Source organism: Bemisia tabaci, chromosome 8 (assembly GCF_918797505.1).
Source record: "Bemisia tabaci chromosome 8, PGI_BMITA_v3".
Lineage (NCBI taxonomy): Eukaryota > Metazoa > Arthropoda > Insecta > Hemiptera > Aleyrodidae > Bemisia > Bemisia tabaci.
Genome location: NC_092800.1, coordinates 31,471,372 through 31,489,367, shown reverse-complemented (window position 1 = coordinate 31,489,367; position 17,996 = coordinate 31,471,372). Strand labels below are relative to the sequence as shown.

Sequence of the window (17,996 nt, the reverse complement as noted above, 5' to 3'; positions counted from 1 at the left end):
TGTGCAGAAATCAGTAGCAACGGACTGTAATATCTTTCATTTTAGTTGATAGTTGTCATCACCAGCAAGTGAAATGAAGACTGGTAAGATCTTGAGTATGTATTGTTGAAGATATTAAAGATAATATTTGAAATGCCAAACAATGTTAAAGAATTGTTGTCTGATGAATTTGAAGAGTTGCATTTATCTTTACCAGACTGATTCCTTCATCGAGAAAAAACCCTTTCATCAATAGGAACTACAGGCACCACTTTTTGACACTTGTCTGTTGTCCTTTTCTACAGCTTTTTCACATCTCCATGCTCTGAATGGAAAAAAAATCCATCCAAAGCTTGAATTTTGCATGATCAGTAATTATTAGCTGAAGATTTTCTTTATATTCTGCCAAGATGAAATCCATCAGTAAACATTTAGGGGTTAAGCACAAAGTAGAGGGGTAGGGCTGTGTAGGTTGGGGGGACTAGGGCAGTGCTTTGAACGAATTGCATGAGACATTTTTGGAATACATGCTCAGAAGTAGAAAATACTTAAAATTGTACAAGATTTTGTGTGAAAACTACTCATTTGTCATCCTTCTGTATATACCAAAATTTAACAGGAAAATTTGCATCACAATATGGGACTGCTTATGAAATAGTCAAACGTATTGGAGGGGGGGGGGGGGGGTGTTCAGGGTTGAATTATGAATTGCCAGCATAATGGATGAATAGTGCTGTTTTTCAAAAAATTTAAGTTGAAAAATAAACACAAGAAGGCAATGCTTCATCTCAAAATGCTAATTTGAGAGAAGAGGGTGAGTCGTTATGTAATTTTTTTAGGGGGGTGTAGATCTGTGTTAGGGGTGCGTTATGAGGAGAGGGGTAGGGTTGAAAAAGATTTCCAGTGTAAGGTATCAAGGTATCACATTAGCAGCCCTTAAACTGTAAGATGTGGTTATCTAGTTTATTGGGGGAGCAAAAAAGTAGTTTGCAACAGCGGTCTCAAGCACTCTTTGAGTTTTACACAGGTATCTCATTTCTGCGAGAACTGAGTGGTCAAGAATAATTCAATGAAGTTTTTGATTTAAGAATAGCCGTATTTATAACCTTGATAGCCGTTGCTACTTTTTGTACTGCCCTTTATTTCTCTCTCTCTCTCTCTCTCCTTCTCTCTTAAATGTGGTAAAAAAGGATGTAACAGAATCTTAATGGCCTAGATTAACTTATCATCAATCTCAAGTGGTAATTTTTCCCTCAGACACCTGGTATGATTCTTTAATTATTTATCAAATAAAATAAAAACTCAATTGTCCTCCTCTCTCTCTCCCATCTGTTTTGCATCTGTCATGGTCCTGTGCCTCACCCAGCACAACTCAATTTTTTCTCCCTTTTTTTCTGAAACATGTAGCATCTTCATTTTTTATTTTCATTTTCTCTTGACTGTATACTATCAATATCTAGCTTTATTTTATTAGAATAGGCTCATATTGTATCAAGCCTTTGGAAGAAGAAGCGATATAAATCTTCCTGCAACACCACTATGATCCATAAATTTTGCGATGTACACCTCAAATTCTTATTTTTTTCTTTTCCTCCTTTCTTGTTACGTAACTCACGATCAAACTCCCCTCGCTTAGTGAAGTATTGCTTGACATGTTCTTCCAAATTTGAATGAGCTCTTACATTGATTGTGACAAAAAAGTAATTCTCTGCGACCCCTCTACCTCCTCTCCTCTTTCCCTACACCTGGCTTAATATCTTTTGTCACTGGTAATTTTTCTTTAACAATTTTTTTTCTTTCTTAATTATCTTCAAAAATCCATAATTTGTATTTTTAATTTTGTTTTTCTTTGTTTTTTTTTTTCAGTCAGTGAAGCTGAATTGAAACGTCTGAAAGAAGCTTTTAAAAGAATTGCACCTCTCAATGGGTTTATCTCAAAGCAACTATTTGTAAAAGATGTCCTTGGAGAAAATGTTCCACCAGTTGTGGCGGAGGTGAGTCATTACTTAGTTTCTTACTGCCCATTCAAGCAAAGTAACAGCATCTCTGCCCAATTTTTGTAATTAAATGAAAGTATCTGGAACACTTCCTATCATATGGATGGTTGCACGAGGACACATAATCAATAAAAAATTCAAAAGAATTAGTATGCCCGTTTTGTTGCTACCATTTTACCTTCTTGCTGTGAGCTCATAAGTTATTTTGGAAGCATAGGCGCATACAAGACAATGGACCACTGCCCAAGGTATGAAATTAAGCATTCTGAATTGAGTTTCATCTTCAAAATTTCACGTAGAACATGATTTGTGCTACAATAATCATTGTTGAAAGTAACCTTTTTGGTACCTTGTTTAATGGACCATCAAAATTGTTTGCCATAAGATGGGGCATGCTCAACCTCTAGGCCCTTGTTTATTGTCTTGGTTAGACCAAAATGTAGCCAAAAACCTTTGGAAAGTACTTTCTCTCTGTACTATTCTTATGAATGGATTGCCACAGTTTTGAAGAGATGACTGCATACACGAAGCATCATGAGATACAACTGCTTATTGGGCAGTAAGTTTTTTAATTTCATAATCTAGGAGTTTTCTAAACGTCATGTTTTTACAAATTCTTTTTTTTTTTTTAGCATATATATGCTGCCTGTGGTGGCACTGCCAGAGGGATCGCTTTCAAAGAGCTTGTATGTGGATTGGTTTTGCTCACGCGTGGAAGTGATGAAGAGAAGTACAAATGTAAGTTCTGTTAGCTTAGCTTTCATGACAACCCTTGTTATACATAATGTTAGACTGTTCACAGTGACCTCTTTACATATCTATGAATGTATTAAATATGCAGTCGAAGGAGAAATAATAAAGCCTACTGATCTATTGCCCACCCACAACTACAACAGCAGACATGTAAGCTTATTCTTAAGACTGCTTGACAGTTTTTTCGAAATTTTAAGATTTTACCACTCCTGAATAATACTGTCGTGCTAAGGAAGAACACCATATGAACATTCGAGAGTTGTCAAATTTCCTTTGATTAAACGTTCATTTGGAAGGAAATTAATGAATAGTTTTCCTTGAAATTTTCAGGAATTTTAGGTGAAATTGCAAACAAAATAATCTAAAAAATTAGAATGAAGTTATCCATAAGTTTACCAGGAAAATCGTGTTTTATTTAAGGAAATTTGGCAACTCGTGGAGGTTCATAAAGCGTTTTTCCTTAGCACTGCAGAATAGTCCCCTAGAAGATGCCTCTACTAAGCTGCCGATTTTAGTCATCCCTGTGAGTAGTCAGTGAGTGAGATTGCTGTTCAAATTACAAATTAGGTAAATTGAAATTTTCTAGAGTTAAAGAAAGTCAAATATTCTCCTAAAAATGAATTTTGATTCTTTATCTTTATCATCGAGTATTAAATCCAAATGGACTGGTTTCTTGTTCTAGTTCTATTCGGACTGTATTCCAACGAAAACGGCAGTTACATTTCCGGAGAAGAATTTCATCGGACCCTGAACACATTAGAGGCAGATAAAGTTCCTGATTACATTAACACGCTTTGCAATGAGGTTTGAATCATTTTTTTCCTTCACTCCTTAGTATGACATTCACGTAAAGAGATGATGAATAGGGTAATCCTTTTTAAATCATCTTACTGATTTTCAAACTGATGTATACTTTTCTGTGACTTTTTCCTTTTTTCTGTTTTGAGAAATCTGGACTCTTGGACGTCATGGTGACCAAGACATATTCATTATTTCGTTCCCTCCTTAGCACAGCCTCCTCATACTTAAATGGCAGATAGTTAAAAAGAACTCAAGTCCTTTATGTGAGTCTTTAGGTACTGCTAAGCACTTTTTCTTCGACTGTATTTCGTCTCATCCAGAAAGATAGGCACTTTGCCATGAAATTTGACGCAGATATCGCCAGATGATAACAAAATTAAGCTGAACTCTTATGAAGACTAGTTCAGAGTCTCACTTTTTCTGCATTATTTTTGTCGGAAAACATTCATCAATTATCCCACAGAATCCACCCACTGATGTACTGCAAAGCGGAGCCAGGATAAATCTACATCTTATTAGGATGCTATTACATATCAACGTTTAAACACCAAAAAATGCATTTCTCAATTGCAATGTTTAAAAATCTCCAATTTTGTTTCATTTTTTTCCAAGGAAACTACGAGAAACGTCACTATCCAATTTTCTGTGATACTTTTAGGAATGAAAAATTTCCTTTGATGATGGTTCTCTTTTAAAAAATGTAACAAGAGCGAAGACCTACAATGCGACAATTTCAGATACGTACTTTTTTGACTGTAGCCGTTGGTATCTTCTCCATCTCTTTTTCTCTTTACTCTTCCCCTAAAAAATATTCGTCAATCCATCCTTTCTTATCTTTGCATCCTTCACACCTTTTCCTCTTGGCCTTTACTGCTTTGCAGTCTATCTCGGGTATTTCCGTCATTGTTTTCCATAATTATGATTTACGACTTTTGTTGGCCTATTGAGGTATAGTGGTTGTAGTGCTAGTTCTAGTTCTATAATCAGGAGGTCTTAGCTTCAATTACCTGTCAGACGACCGAAGTGTGATGGTCATAAACAACGGTTACTTAGGGTTGGTTGTACAGTAGGAACTGAGAGCGAATGGGGCTCAACTGAAAAAGCGAAGGAGAAAAAAAAAATTGAATTTTTATTATTTGCCCATTATTGGGTTTTAAGTTTTAAATACAATCCTGAAGTTTTAAATAGTAAAACTAAATGAAAAATAAGGAAAAAATCTTTATAAGATATATTTTTTTTGCAGCATGGCCGGATATCGTACGAAGAGTTTCGAGAGTGGCTGAAAGAACATCCAGATGCTTTTTCCCTAAGTCGGTGGCTTTTATCAGAACCGTGCACAGTATCTCTGAGCAATGAACAAAAAACGCCTACGTTTTACCAGACTCTGGCTGGAGTCACTCACTGTAAGAATCTTTTAATACCTACCTGCACTCATCTTAAATTTTAAATAACTAATTTCATGACTGAGTTCTTGGAACATACCTCCCCCCCCCCCCATGTATATGTTCAATAATTTAAAAACAGAATCAGACATTCCATTGTTTATAAGATTATGTTTGTCAACATGTTACCTGCAACGTGACGGTCATGAAGGTAACATGAAACACTGATAGGCACTGATGTCAGCTCATACCAGTATAATGTCAGCAAACAAACAGTAAATTTCGGATTACAAATTTTTTCGAGAATAGCTTCCCATGTCGTCAAAATCTTTGTTATGTGTTCCATCCCTGCAAGATGCAGAACTGAAAATGAGAGTGTATAGTTTTCGAAATTTCATCACTGCAACAATTAACTTCTAAATTTTCTTCACTCAATGACTTAAAAACTTGTAAAACTTTTTTCGGTTTTCTCGTTATTAAGGACGAAAGGTAGTTTATGTTTGTGCGCAAGCCAATTCAATTATGACACATTTTATTTCCTTTTCTTTTTTGTTGTAATTCCTATATGGCAAACATGGGCGAGTTTTGATGAATTCAAAAACAGTAAAAATTTAGACTCGGAAACTGCACTAATTCTCCAAAGAAAACTTCTAAGCCCTTTCTCTCTTTTTTTTGTCAGTTGATGAGTCGCATTGTAATAAAAGTTACTGTAATGGTTATTTTATTGTTTGTTGTTTGGTTGGCTACAGTCTGGTTTGAGGACAAGCAGCTACTTGCAAGAAGATGGGATCACTAAAAGATTGTTTCACTCGACACTTGTCAAAGATTGCCGTTTATAAAAAATGTATTGTACACTTGATTACAGTGTTTTATTTATCAAAATGTTCTTACTGAATGCTGCCATAAAATTAGTCCTGCAGAGATGTCCCTTTCATAACGGCTCAAGACTAAAAATCAAGAATGAGCAAACAGTAAATGAACTAGCATTAGCTTTTCAATCAACAAAAGAGATTGTCAACCCTCAGTCACTTTTTTTTAAAGCTCAGGACCCTTTTAAACCCTTTTTTTTCAACTTGCAGTGGAAGAAAGTGATATCATGGAGTTGGAGAAAAGGTATTGGAATTTTAAAGCCAAGTCCAACAGTGGTCGTCTTGACCTAACCACCCTTCTGCCATTGATCAGTCCACCCGTACCTTTGTCAGTGTGTCCTGGCATATTTGCTGCTTTTGATGAGAACCGAGACAACCATATTGATTTTAAAGAAATGGCGTGTGGAATATCTGCAGCTTGTCGGGGACCTTTGACGGAAAGACTAAAATGTAAGTAACTGAGTTTTAAACTGTTGACATGATTAATTTTGATTTCACTTGAGTTAACGTGAATATGCTTTTGTCTGCTGCACCCAGCTGTGTGTTTTACACTGAGAAAACAAATTTTTGTGTGAGACCTGAGGCTTGAGTCGTATCTAAATTTTTTGGATCATGGATCCGAAAAATTTGCTTCCAGTTGCCGAAGTTTGGTCGACTCTATAGGAGTTGAAATAGAAGTATCAACAAACTTAAAATGTATTAGTCAAACTTCGCGAGCTGTACTTCAAGTTTTTAGATGTATAAGTAAAAAAACTTTAGAGATTCATATGGCCTGAACTGAGGATTTCATGGGCAAAGTATTTTTCTGTATGTGGTTTAACCAAAATAAGTAACTATGATAACCTTGTAATCATTCCTCAGAAATCCAAAATTCATTCAGTAGTACTGAAGATCGAAGAAGTAATTCTCATTCATTGCACATTCCATTAGAAAATAGTGGCAAAATGTCATTGAACAGTGAGCATACTCTATGCAGAGTGACTAGTAACTGGGAAAAGTCAGGGAATTTTGTCAACAGTCGAGAATTTTTTGCGGAGCTGGGTTTCTTATAAAAATCGGCGCGATGGGACAGCTGATGGCGTTGTTGTTCCAACGTTCTGACCACAACAACTAAGTGCCCTATGTTATCCTAAATAACTCAGGAAATTTCAACAGAAGAAGTCAGGGAATTACATTAGAAGAAGTCAGGGTAAACTCAAGGATTGATAAAATGAAATTTTGCCACCTTGTCAATATTCATTCAAAACTTCTAACACAGATAAATAGCAGTAATAGTAGTAAATATCCTTTAAAAAATGAGATAATGAAATTTTGTTTGGCACGGCAAAACAAAATGCTTGTATTAGAGGTAATTTCGTTTTCAATTTGTGTTTAGTTTTCACCCTATTTTCATAGCACCAAGAATGAATGCTGCATTCTGGTGATATTTCAGCAGATGATATTTGTACTCTGTGGCAAAAATGTATCATCACTGATGATAGAATTCCACTATTAAAGCTATCTTCTTTCATGCTCTTCAAATTTTTTTTCCTTGCAGTTTGCTTCAAAGTCTTTGACTCTGACAGAGATGGTGTTCTGTGCAAGGCTGAAATCGAGCATATGATTAACGTTCTGTTGTTCATTCGCTCCGAGAACCAATCAGAGGACGAAAGAGAAAAATATCCACACTCATCGCCATCCACCAAAAATGGTTCGTTCCTCTTTTTTTCATAAGTTCCTTTATCTTTTCCGTTTTGATAATCATTATTTTCTCTTATTCCTCAAGTTTTCATCAATTTCTTTCCATGAGTAAGAAGATCCATGGCTTGGGGGAAAACAGCATGTATGCATAACATTCCTTTTGTATTCAATATTTAATTCATTTCCTTTTCGCTTTTTTCTACAGATGTTGACTCAATTTTGGCAGATATAAACCAGTTCTCATCCATACAGGATTGCCTTACAATGGAAGAATATTTAATGTGGACTATCGACAATTCTCTTCCGCTGGATTTTCTTAATCTAATTTTTCAAGTAAGCCTCTAATTAAATTGTCTAGTTGCATTGCATTTTTCTGTGTTAACTCTGATTTATGCGCAGGAGAAAAAATGCCAAGGTAACATTAAAAAGGTGTCATCAATTTGTTAATCTCCATGGCATGCGTCAACTTCATTATAAATCTGAAAGGAATCTTAACATTTACACTCAGACTTGTATAAATTTCTGAGTATACTATTTAGTACAAATATATTTCATTACTTCTCTTATTTTACAATTTTAGCCTCATCTCCAGCCACGTAGTATTAATGTATCATCTAAATGAAAAATTTAGGGAAGGAAAATGATCAAAAGTCTAATAATATGAATGTGTAAAAACATTTTTAATGGGTCTGTCGCACACAAAAGATACAGCCAACTAAATACACTGTTTGAGGGTGCATTTGCTTGAAAATCACGTTGGACACACCAAAAAAAAGTGAAATCCACTCCTTAGCGTGCAATCTGCGTAGTTTGGAACATGCTTTTTCAAAACTGGGTCTACGGGCAGTTTTTCTTGGTGGCCGGCAGTCAGGTTTGCCTAGAGAGAGACCTGACTAGTATAAACAAACAATCTTGAGAACTGTTATATACTCTCCTTGCGTAAGATTTCAATGGATTCAAAGCTTTTGTTTTTGCGAAATAAAGAAAATGAAGGGAAGCAAACGCTGGAAAACGATTAAAATCATGCAATAGATAAAGTTAGTGAAATCGGTTGTTTACTCAGGTTAACTTTTCTTACTTCTCTGCCTGTGCAAACCTGGTCAGCAGTGACTGAAAAAAATTTCCCACAGATGTGAAAACTTGAAAAATCGTGTCACAAACTATGCTGATTGTAAGCTAAGGAATGGATTTCACACTTTTCAACACGCTAGCATGATTTTTGTGTGATTTTACCTGTAAAGAGTACAATTATTTGGCTGTATCTCTAGCACACAACAGACCCATTTTGTAAAATGTAAACGCCCAAAGAATGTCTCTAGAAACCGTAAATGTTGGTATTCCAAGTTTCTGTTTGATTCTCAAACTTTGATACTTTGCCTAGGCACCAGGTTTTTTTGAGTGTTGAATCTATTGAGGAATAATTTCCTTACTTAAACATGCTAAAATTTAGACTCCTGAAATCTAGGAATATTCAGAGGAGCTATAAAAAGAGAGAATAGGGATTTTGGGTGAACACCTTGTGTCCCATCTGTTTTTTTTTATTCCTGAACTTATAGTCACTTCATATTTTTTTGCTTTTGAGTAGTTCATGTCTTATTGGATGTGAAGCTAGTGTATTTTTCAAATGATTTTCCATCCACCTCCTTTGTTTTATTTAAGTTTCATGTTTTTTACATTTTTTTGTTTGTTTTTAGGTATGCCATATAGTATTGGGCCTCAGGCCGATGACTAGGAAAGAGGAAGGAGAAGTTGTTTTAGGATGGGCGAATCGAGAAGAGCGTAGAGGGTATATTCCTGGTCAATTTTGGTTCCTTATTGATATTGTCTGGTGGAAGCTGTGGAATGATTTCATTTCTCCAAATTCAGTGGTTGTAAGTTTATACGCTGTGCTTACCTACATTCTTTTCAAAACATCATTAACCAACAAAAATCCAGTATGCATTGTATCATTCCTCCCAAAATATAAATATGCAAACAGGAACTTTTCATAATCTTTACCGTATTACATGAAGAGCCATACTTCTCAATTTTCACAGCCAGTTTTTAGACATGCAGGGCTGGATGGACCTAATTTGCATGTGACATTTTTTTTAGCTCGAACCTTGTCCATTAGGCCACTGATACTCTTTTATAATCGTATCACAGTCTCACTAGAGGATGTGAAAAAATCTTCAATGTTTCAGTCAACAGCTCTGACATGCAGCATAGCCCAACTTAAGTTTGTAATATTCATCGTACAAAGATCAAAATGTGTGTGAATCTAATTTTTTTTGCTACTCAATCATTGAAAATTTGTATTAATCATTTCTTCTTTTTTTGGTTGAAAAGAATGGAAACGTTGAGTCATTAGAAGACGTGCCAAATACCAAAGTCAATACACTGAAAAGAGCAACCTCAAAACTTGGGTCAACGGGCAAACTATTCCAACTGGGTCAAAGTTCACTTGTGGAAAATTCTGTTGCTCTTGATAATAATGCATCGGTAAGATTTCAACTAGTTATTTTTTATCAATCTGTCACGGTTTTCAGCCATTATGGTGATATTTTTCTGCACTGTACCACCAGCGACCAACATCAATAACTCTTAATTGCATTGAATTGGATACCGATCATAATATGTTTTAATAGTACTGCTTTAAGTCAAAAACAAAATTAAAATTACTTCCCTTCAATTACTTATTTGGCAATTAGTTTATTTTTCATAGTGGGAGTAGACGCTTCTTTGGACAATAGGGAACAGCTATCGCAGACATTGAAAAAAACTCAGATGTGTAACTGAACAAGAAAATTACCCATTAAATTTATCACTACTTACTTTTCTTTCCTGCTGTTGATAGTACCCTGAAAATAATAATGCTAAAAATACAGTCGCTGGAACTAATAAATGAATCTTTATTGGCAGTAATGGGATTGCAAAAGTTACCTCTTGAATGTGTGCATGACAAATAGTTCATGAGCTTAAGGAAAGACGTTCATCAGATAGCGTTTTTAGTACCTAAAGGTAGGTGGATACCACACATTTGCTGTTGGACAGCCTCAGGAAACCTTTATTTTCAACATTTAGAAGGGTTAGAATAAAATTGAAGCACAATGTAACAGTAACACAAGATTCGAATTTTTAGATATTGTTCCTCTAAGTTTTATTTCAAAGACTTTGCCTGGTTTTTTATTATTTTTAAATCATATTTCTCATTTGTTTGTCATTTGTGAATTAGGTGGTTGGAACAGGAATCACGCTGAACCTTTGGAGTCAAACTCAACCTGTAAATGATAAAGTTAGTTCAACCATAGAAACTAGCAGGTATTACACTTTCCTTTATTTGTAAAAAAAAACTTGTATTTATAAATTAATTTGCAGATCAGAGCCACTGCATCCCATATCTTTGATGTCTAAGTTTTGACATATTTAGAGTTGATCTAGGGTATCTGCTGAACAGAGTAAGTATGGAAACACTGAACTACTATGAACTTTGAAAATTTTTGGAAAGGGGTAAACATGAAGGATTGAAGCTTGATGACTTTTTTACTGGTCACCCAAATTAGAAGATCTGGAACCCAGTCTCTGTATCATAGCACTTCTGGAAGAAATTAGGTAATAATTAGATGTACTTAAATTTAACCAGTGCAAGGCGTTTACTTTACAAGCTCTGTATTTCTCTGAATCTAGATCATCTCCTCTTGCAAATTATTTATTTATTTTTTCCCCTCAATATTGTAACAGAGGAGCCTTTTCATCAAGCATGTGTCATGCAAAACTTTTGATTTTTTGGTGTTTACTTTTTTTCAGTCCAAGACAATCTCCAGTACCTGGAAGACGAGGAGTCATGCCACGACCCGGACCCATTGATAATAGTAATTTAGTAGCTGCACCCACTTACAAAGTGAGTGCTGTTTTTCATCGGTATTCGTTGATACGCTCTTTCATGATCTGCAAATTAGATTTTTTGCTCTGAATTCGTGAATATGTGACCAACCTGTGAGCATAGTTAATCAAAATATTGGTATTACTGTTGAGAAAAGAAGTTTTGCTGTCAAAAGCTCTAATTTTGATTTTTCCTCCTAACTTGACATAAATTGTACTCCTAAAAATTGTCTCTGTTTCCGTAAATAGTCTCTTTTAACGTCAAGTTTTTTAATATCTGCAGCTGGAAGTACACTGGAGCCTTAAGGCTAAGAATAAGGCCCTTGACTATCCTAGAAACATGATGGGCTATACTGGGCCAGTTGCGCTGGTCACAGAATCGTTTTTTAATGCTTGATTCTTGTAGATTAGCTAAAACTAATAAGAACAGTCTGAACCACAACTTTCTACGTTCAATATTAACGGAGATATCGCCCTTTGAAAAGTCGGGTTTTTGACGTCATCCACTGCGGAGATGACACCTGTGGTTTCCTCCACCTTGCTTTCATTGGTCAGTGACGCACTGGTTACTCAGCGCGAAACTTGGATGAAAGCAAGGTGGAAGAAACCAAGGGTGCCACTACCGCAGTGGATGACGTCAAAAACCCAACTTTTTAAGGGGCGATATCTCGCTTAATACTGAATGTAGAAACTTGTGGTTTGGAAGGACCTTATTATTTTTAGCTAATCTACAAGAATCAAGCATCACAACACGATTCTGTGACCAGCTCAACTGACTTATTGATTAAACCAGAAGCGTAGGTCACCAGTACATGTGATGGTCGTTTCAGCCTTTAAAATTTTATATCTCTATCATTTCCTGTAATTGGAGTTGAAATAGACATTCCTGTTTGCAATTTTACAGGTGCCTTCTTTGACTGCTGAAGGAGGGAAACTGAAGCGCCATCTGTTAACCCGAGGCCGAGATTTTGAATTAGTCCCAGAATCTCTGTGGACAGCACTCTCAGATTGGTATGGAGGAGCTCCGCGCTTACCTCGGCAGGTCAGAATCAACAGCTAGTGCACTGAGTTTGTCTTGTAAAATACTAGGGGGCAATGCCCCGTGACCGCTAAGCGGCCCAACCGCTAGAGGACGCTTCCCCCTCTCTTAGGCCCGCTCTGGCAAGAGTACGACCAAAAAAATGAAAAGATTTTCATACCCGACTCTCATTTGTCCAATCTCCTCTGGCGGAGAGTGATTGGACCAATAAGAAACAAATAAGACAACCGTCATTTATTTCAAACTTCAGGTCTAGACTGAAACGAAACCGAGCGTTTTGTTACTTTTGGATAGTCTGTAGTAAAGGAGCATACCTTTGATTCACTTACCTTACCTTACTAACAGACCAAGGTCCACAATTTCCAGCTGAGTTCAATTTTCCGGAAAATTTGAAATTCCTGCCAATGAAAAATGGCGGGAATTTCAAATTTTGCCCCCTTTTTAAGCCCCCCGGTATACTCTATTATAAAAAATGTGGGTCATATTTTTCAAAATCTGATTACAGCGGGCTCATCTAAGGACCATCACCCATTGATAGCCGCAAAAATTATGGAAATTGGCTCAGTAGAAAGCTCAAATGAACTATGACAAATAATAAAAAATTACATTGTTTAAATGGGAGAATTCACAACTTTACTGCGTAATATAAAAAAACCTGGGTCATATTTTCAAAATCTGAGTAAAGCGAGCTCATCTAGAGACAATTGTCTGTTGATAGACGCAAAAATCAAGAAAATCGGTCAAGTAGAACGCTGGAACTAAGCGTTACCAGATATGCAAATTTAGGAGGTCTCAGAGCTTATATATATGATTCAGGGTTTCTAGCGATTTGAGAAACCTGGAAAGTCAGGGAATTTACGGCGACCTGAAGAAGTCGGGGAGTTAAAACTCCGGGAATGTTGTGAACAGCGTTTAGCAGAAGTCAACGCAATCAAAGGACGAAAAAGCAATGCCTTGGCATTCTCATCTCCCATTGCCTGATAATACGCTGCTCTCTCATTATCACAGGCAGATTTGCTGTTTACGTTAAGCACCTGTTGATTCGTTTTAAGGAAATCGAGTAAAGTATATTTATAACCAAGTGTGCTTGATCGATAAAATGAAACATTGCTTTAAAGGTTTTAAAATGAAACATATTGGAGTGCATATTTTTCAAGGAAGCAAGATTAGTATTAATGTCATCAGTGTACCAGCACTGCCTTTGCGGGTATTGCACAGGAATCAAGCAAGGATGTATTTATTATTTTCCAAGTGGAAGGGGGACACACTAATATTTCTGATATTGCAAATGCCACCAACAAAATAAGTGTATGAATGTAGCATGCCCGTCCTTGTAGTTTACTGCGCAATTAGGATCATTATTTTCCTTGGAGTTCACGGTTTTTCATCCGTCTTTTACAGGTTATTCTTCCCAAGGGAGCCTCTCAACCAGACCTGGAGCTCTACCCCGTAACCTTACGGCTTTTGAGGCATTCAACGCAGCCAGTTGCCCCACAAACTTCTTGGTCTGGTAAGAGCATTATGAAAAGATGATAACTGTTGACTGCCTGGGTCTCAAATATTGATGCTGTCCAAAATTAATGGGAACCCTCAATTCCTATTCTCAGCCGTTACTTGCATAATAATTGGACACATTTATACCAAGAGGAAGCATGCGCAAGTATTGAATCAAAAGGAACTATAGAACACATAAATCCCATCTCCATAAGTCCTTTTGATTTAATTCATTCGCAAATAATTTTATTTAGCGTAAATACGTAACAGTCAACACAAACAGTCATATGTAATCAGTCAACCATGTGTGTTTGTAGGCCTCCCATGGTGTAGTGGTTGTAGCGTTAGCTCTATGATCGGGAGGTCCCGGGTTTGATTCCTGGCCAGGCAACCCGAGTTTGATGGTCTCAAACAATAGTTGCCTGGGATTGGTTGTTGGGGACGGAGGGGGGACAGGACTGAAACGCAGGATTAGTCCTTGTGGGCTACTTGAAGTAGTAAAAAAAAAAAAACCTCGGCTAATGTAAATATGCTGGACTTCCTTTAGCCTATATCTGCTGTGTTTACTCTCTGTTCAATTTGATAACATTTTTGTGTAAAATTTTGATCATAGATTGATAGTATTTTTAAGAAAACTTTGAAAGCAAAGGAAAAATTATTAGGGTCAATGTATTTCAATTGGATGCATTTACACAAGAAAGTCCAGTCCTGACGGATTCTGTATTTTCTGTGAACTTTTTTTTCGTAAGTTTTTAACTGAGCATTAATTTATACACTATCACACACACAGCCCAATCAAAATATTTCGTCCCTTTCATTTTATTTTCTTGCTTTTTTAGTTTCTACGACTGGTTTGGCCTATGTACCCCATTTACCTGGTGTATCTTTGAAAAAACAGCTCTCCTACACGGCTGCATTCAGTAAATTGGCCACTGTGAAGCACGTTTATGATTTTCTTTGTTCGAAACTACGCTTCAGAGCAGAAGACATGAGGCTTTGGCACTATTTTGACGAGGTTTGTTACTTACCAAAGTGTTTTTGAACAGCTTCTATTGTATCTTTCTACCCTTTTTTTGTTTTACAAGATAATTTTTTTAGCACTCCCCCCCTTCACCTTTTTTAAGATCCGGAGTGTTTCTTACATGCGCTTATATCAAGTATGAAAAACGGATGCTCAAAACACATTCGTGGGAATACCATTCAATTGTTGATAAGAACAAAGAGAAGGAATAGAAAAATATGAAGTAGCCGTTTTCTTTTTTGTAGACAACTCTACTTTTATAGCTAATATGCCTTTGTTTGAGCTCATCTTATAAATGGCAAACTACATACAAAACCTTTTAATGGTTCAGAAAAATCTAGTCATGCACCACCATCACCATCAGTTCTTTCTGTATCATTGACAAAGAATATTCATTAATTTTTCCCACTGATCAATGTTTTTATTTCAATGACAGAGGCAGTGGTGCTGCCTTGTCAAAATGCACAGTTAGTTAAAGCTTACTGCGGCAAAACTTCAGGGGAAAAAAAGCAAAAATAGCAACAAAATTCTCATTTTAAAAATTACAATACAGAGAAAACTGTGTTTCGGAAAAAATTACGAGAAAGGTTTTGAAAAATGCTTGAGAGTTCTTCAAAAAGTGCTAGTTCTTTTATTCTTGCAGCTGTCTGACTCATGAGTATAAAATCTAAAAATTTTTAACATTTGACTTTACTGGAACTTTTATATTTTCTCATGCTCTCCAGGCAAACATGGTCCTGATTGAGGATGAAGACGCAACTCTGGAAGAGCTGGGAGTTTGCGATGATGATCAAATCCTGATTGAGTTGCAGAACAAAGATTTAACATGGCCTGAAGAAATGGAGTCTCTAGCTCTAACCAGTGCTAATGATCGCCATCGACAAGGTAATAAAATATTTTTTAAAAAAAACGAGTTTATTCAGTTTCTTGTCTATTTCCTATCCTGTTTTTTGGACATCAGGACAGTTTTGGAAAAAATAATGCATAGAAGGAGCATTTGGCTCGGTATTCGAAGCAAATCCAACATGCTCACTGCCAAGTCACAAGGTCATAGTGACCATTCTTTGTTGGTTGCGCCGTGCCGGGCTAAAAAAATCAGTGAAACCATGGTTTGAAGTGTTCAAATTCTGTCCTTTTTTGTGGGTTTTTCAGAGTGGCAGGAACTAATTTGCTGAAGCACACAAGTGGAAAACGCGTTGAAGAAATCTGAGTGCTGGAGTTAATATCAGTTTAACTCTATTTTAATTAGTGTTTGTTTGTTCTTAGTTGGTTGTTCCTCCTCAATTTTGATAAGATATCTGTCTTAGTACAAAACTATGAAGTACAAACAATTGTAATAAAAATAACACCAATTATAACTTTATTAGTTATATATTAGTTATAGTCAATTCTGTTTGTCAATTTCAGTGCCAACTGAAAAAGGTGCGACAGGTTTAAACAACTTGGGAAATACATGTTTCATGAATGCTGCTCTCCAGTGTGTTAGCAATACGCAAGTTCTCACCCAATATTTTACTTCAAACATGCACCTCTACGAGCTTAACAGGTTTGATGCTTGTTTTATGGTACTTTTTTTTACAGATTTTTTTTCAATCTACTTTTAAAATAATTTAATTGTCAGAATAAAGTGGGAAAGTAAGGTATAAGCCAATAACCACTCTAGATAAAACTTTGAGAAAAATCGTTGGATGTTTTGGAAAATTTCCAATAAAGGCTCCTCAGAAAATTTGCAATTTTTTTCTTTTAAATGGAATGTATCATTTCAGTTTTATTAGAAGTTCTATTCTTACAAATGCAATCTTGTGCCAGTTACATTGTCACTTTTCTTTTCATTTATCTAACACTCCTCCTAATATCAACCACTGAAATAGATGAGAACCTGATAGAAGACAGGGAACTTTTCTGCTCTGCCGTGCCAAAGAAAAATGCAGTATGAAAATTAGTACATTGCCGAATTTCTCTCAATAAAATATGTATTTATTTTTAAGGAAAGTTATGAATATTTTTCCTCAAAATTTTCAGGTAAAAGCCTCCTAAAATTTTATATAAAATCCATTAAAATAATGTAGCAAAGAATAATACTTCACAAGTTCTCCAGAAAATTCAAGTTTGAGTGGGAGAAATTTGGCAACATCCAAAATTTGTAGATCTGAAGTTTTTTCAAATCCTGGAATAAATTTATTTCTGTAACTTAATGTAGAGTTAGTTCTTAGTGACCCTCGCAGTCTAATTTATTTCTCTCTCTTTTCTTTTTAGAACAAACCCCCTTGGAATGAAAGGTCACATCGCGAAACGGTACGGTGACCTTATACATGAAATTTGGAGTGGCACTGCTAAAACTATTGCTCCTCTAAAGTTAAGATGGACAATCGGAAAATACGCTCCAAGATTCAATGGTTTCCAACAGCATGACTCCCAAGAACTCTTAGCATTTCTGCTGGATGGGCTTCATGAAGATTTAAATAGAGTGCATGATAAACCGTACGTCGAATTGAAAGATAGCAATGGGAGATCTGATGTTATCGTTGCACAAGAGGTAAGCTTATTCTATAGTTGGATTTTTTTTTTGTTTTTCAAAGCTCTATAACATGCTCGGTAGTTATGCTCTTCTCTATGTAAATTTTTTCAGTCTTTATTCGTCTATAAAATTTGTGCTCATTACTGATGAAATGTCAGGTTAGTTCAGCTTGACAGGATTTGGCCTGCAAATCGTTGCTTCACAACACACACATTTTTTGACCTACACAGATTTTGGTTCAAGTAAAACGCTGGGCACCACAAAATTGCATGAAAAATCTGCCATGTAGGAAGGAATTCCTTTTACGAGGCCTTCCAAAACAAGTGCGAACCGTCAAAGTTGCTATCGCCAGCTAAATTGAAGTTTACAAGTCGTAGATGGAAAACGATAGTGGTCATGCTCACCTACTAATTACCACTATGCTGCTGTTTGAGTTGAGTTGTTGACATCTTGTTTGAAGTCAGGTTAGTTCTGTAGTGTTGTGATAGCACACAGGTATAGTAAAAAAAAGATCCAGGTAAACACAGTAATGGGAGAAAATCTACGATCATCTCTTTACTCCATTCGCTCAGTTTTTAGTCTCTTCTCGACCGTGATTTTTT

At 36.1% G+C, this 17,996-nt stretch overlaps 1 protein-coding gene across 1 annotated transcript in view; it reads left to right on the top strand.

Annotated features, from left to right (window-relative positions):
- The window catches only part of Usp32 (Ubiquitin specific protease 32), a 42,903-nt gene that overhangs the window by 1,271 nt on the left and 23,636 nt on the right, over nucleotides 1–17,996 (top strand). Inside the window, exons 2-18 of the mRNA XM_019041048.2 lie at nucleotides 1,846–1,973; nucleotides 2,609–2,714; nucleotides 3,412–3,533; nucleotides 4,774–4,933; nucleotides 5,992–6,231; nucleotides 7,319–7,471; nucleotides 7,667–7,794; nucleotides 9,156–9,332; nucleotides 9,790–9,942; nucleotides 10,676–10,761; nucleotides 11,248–11,341; nucleotides 12,227–12,364; nucleotides 13,763–13,871; nucleotides 14,695–14,870; nucleotides 15,602–15,761; nucleotides 16,284–16,422; nucleotides 17,133–17,412. Of these exons, the coding sequence (XP_018896593.2) occupies nucleotides 1,846–1,973; nucleotides 2,609–2,714; nucleotides 3,412–3,533; nucleotides 4,774–4,933; nucleotides 5,992–6,231; nucleotides 7,319–7,471; nucleotides 7,667–7,794; nucleotides 9,156–9,332; nucleotides 9,790–9,942; nucleotides 10,676–10,761; nucleotides 11,248–11,341; nucleotides 12,227–12,364; nucleotides 13,763–13,871; nucleotides 14,695–14,870; nucleotides 15,602–15,761; nucleotides 16,284–16,422; nucleotides 17,133–17,412 (2,549 nt within the window). The remainder of the gene's footprint in view (nucleotides 1–1,845; nucleotides 1,974–2,608; nucleotides 2,715–3,411; nucleotides 3,534–4,773; nucleotides 4,934–5,991; nucleotides 6,232–7,318; nucleotides 7,472–7,666; nucleotides 7,795–9,155; nucleotides 9,333–9,789; nucleotides 9,943–10,675; nucleotides 10,762–11,247; nucleotides 11,342–12,226; nucleotides 12,365–13,762; nucleotides 13,872–14,694; nucleotides 14,871–15,601; nucleotides 15,762–16,283; nucleotides 16,423–17,132; nucleotides 17,413–17,996) is intronic.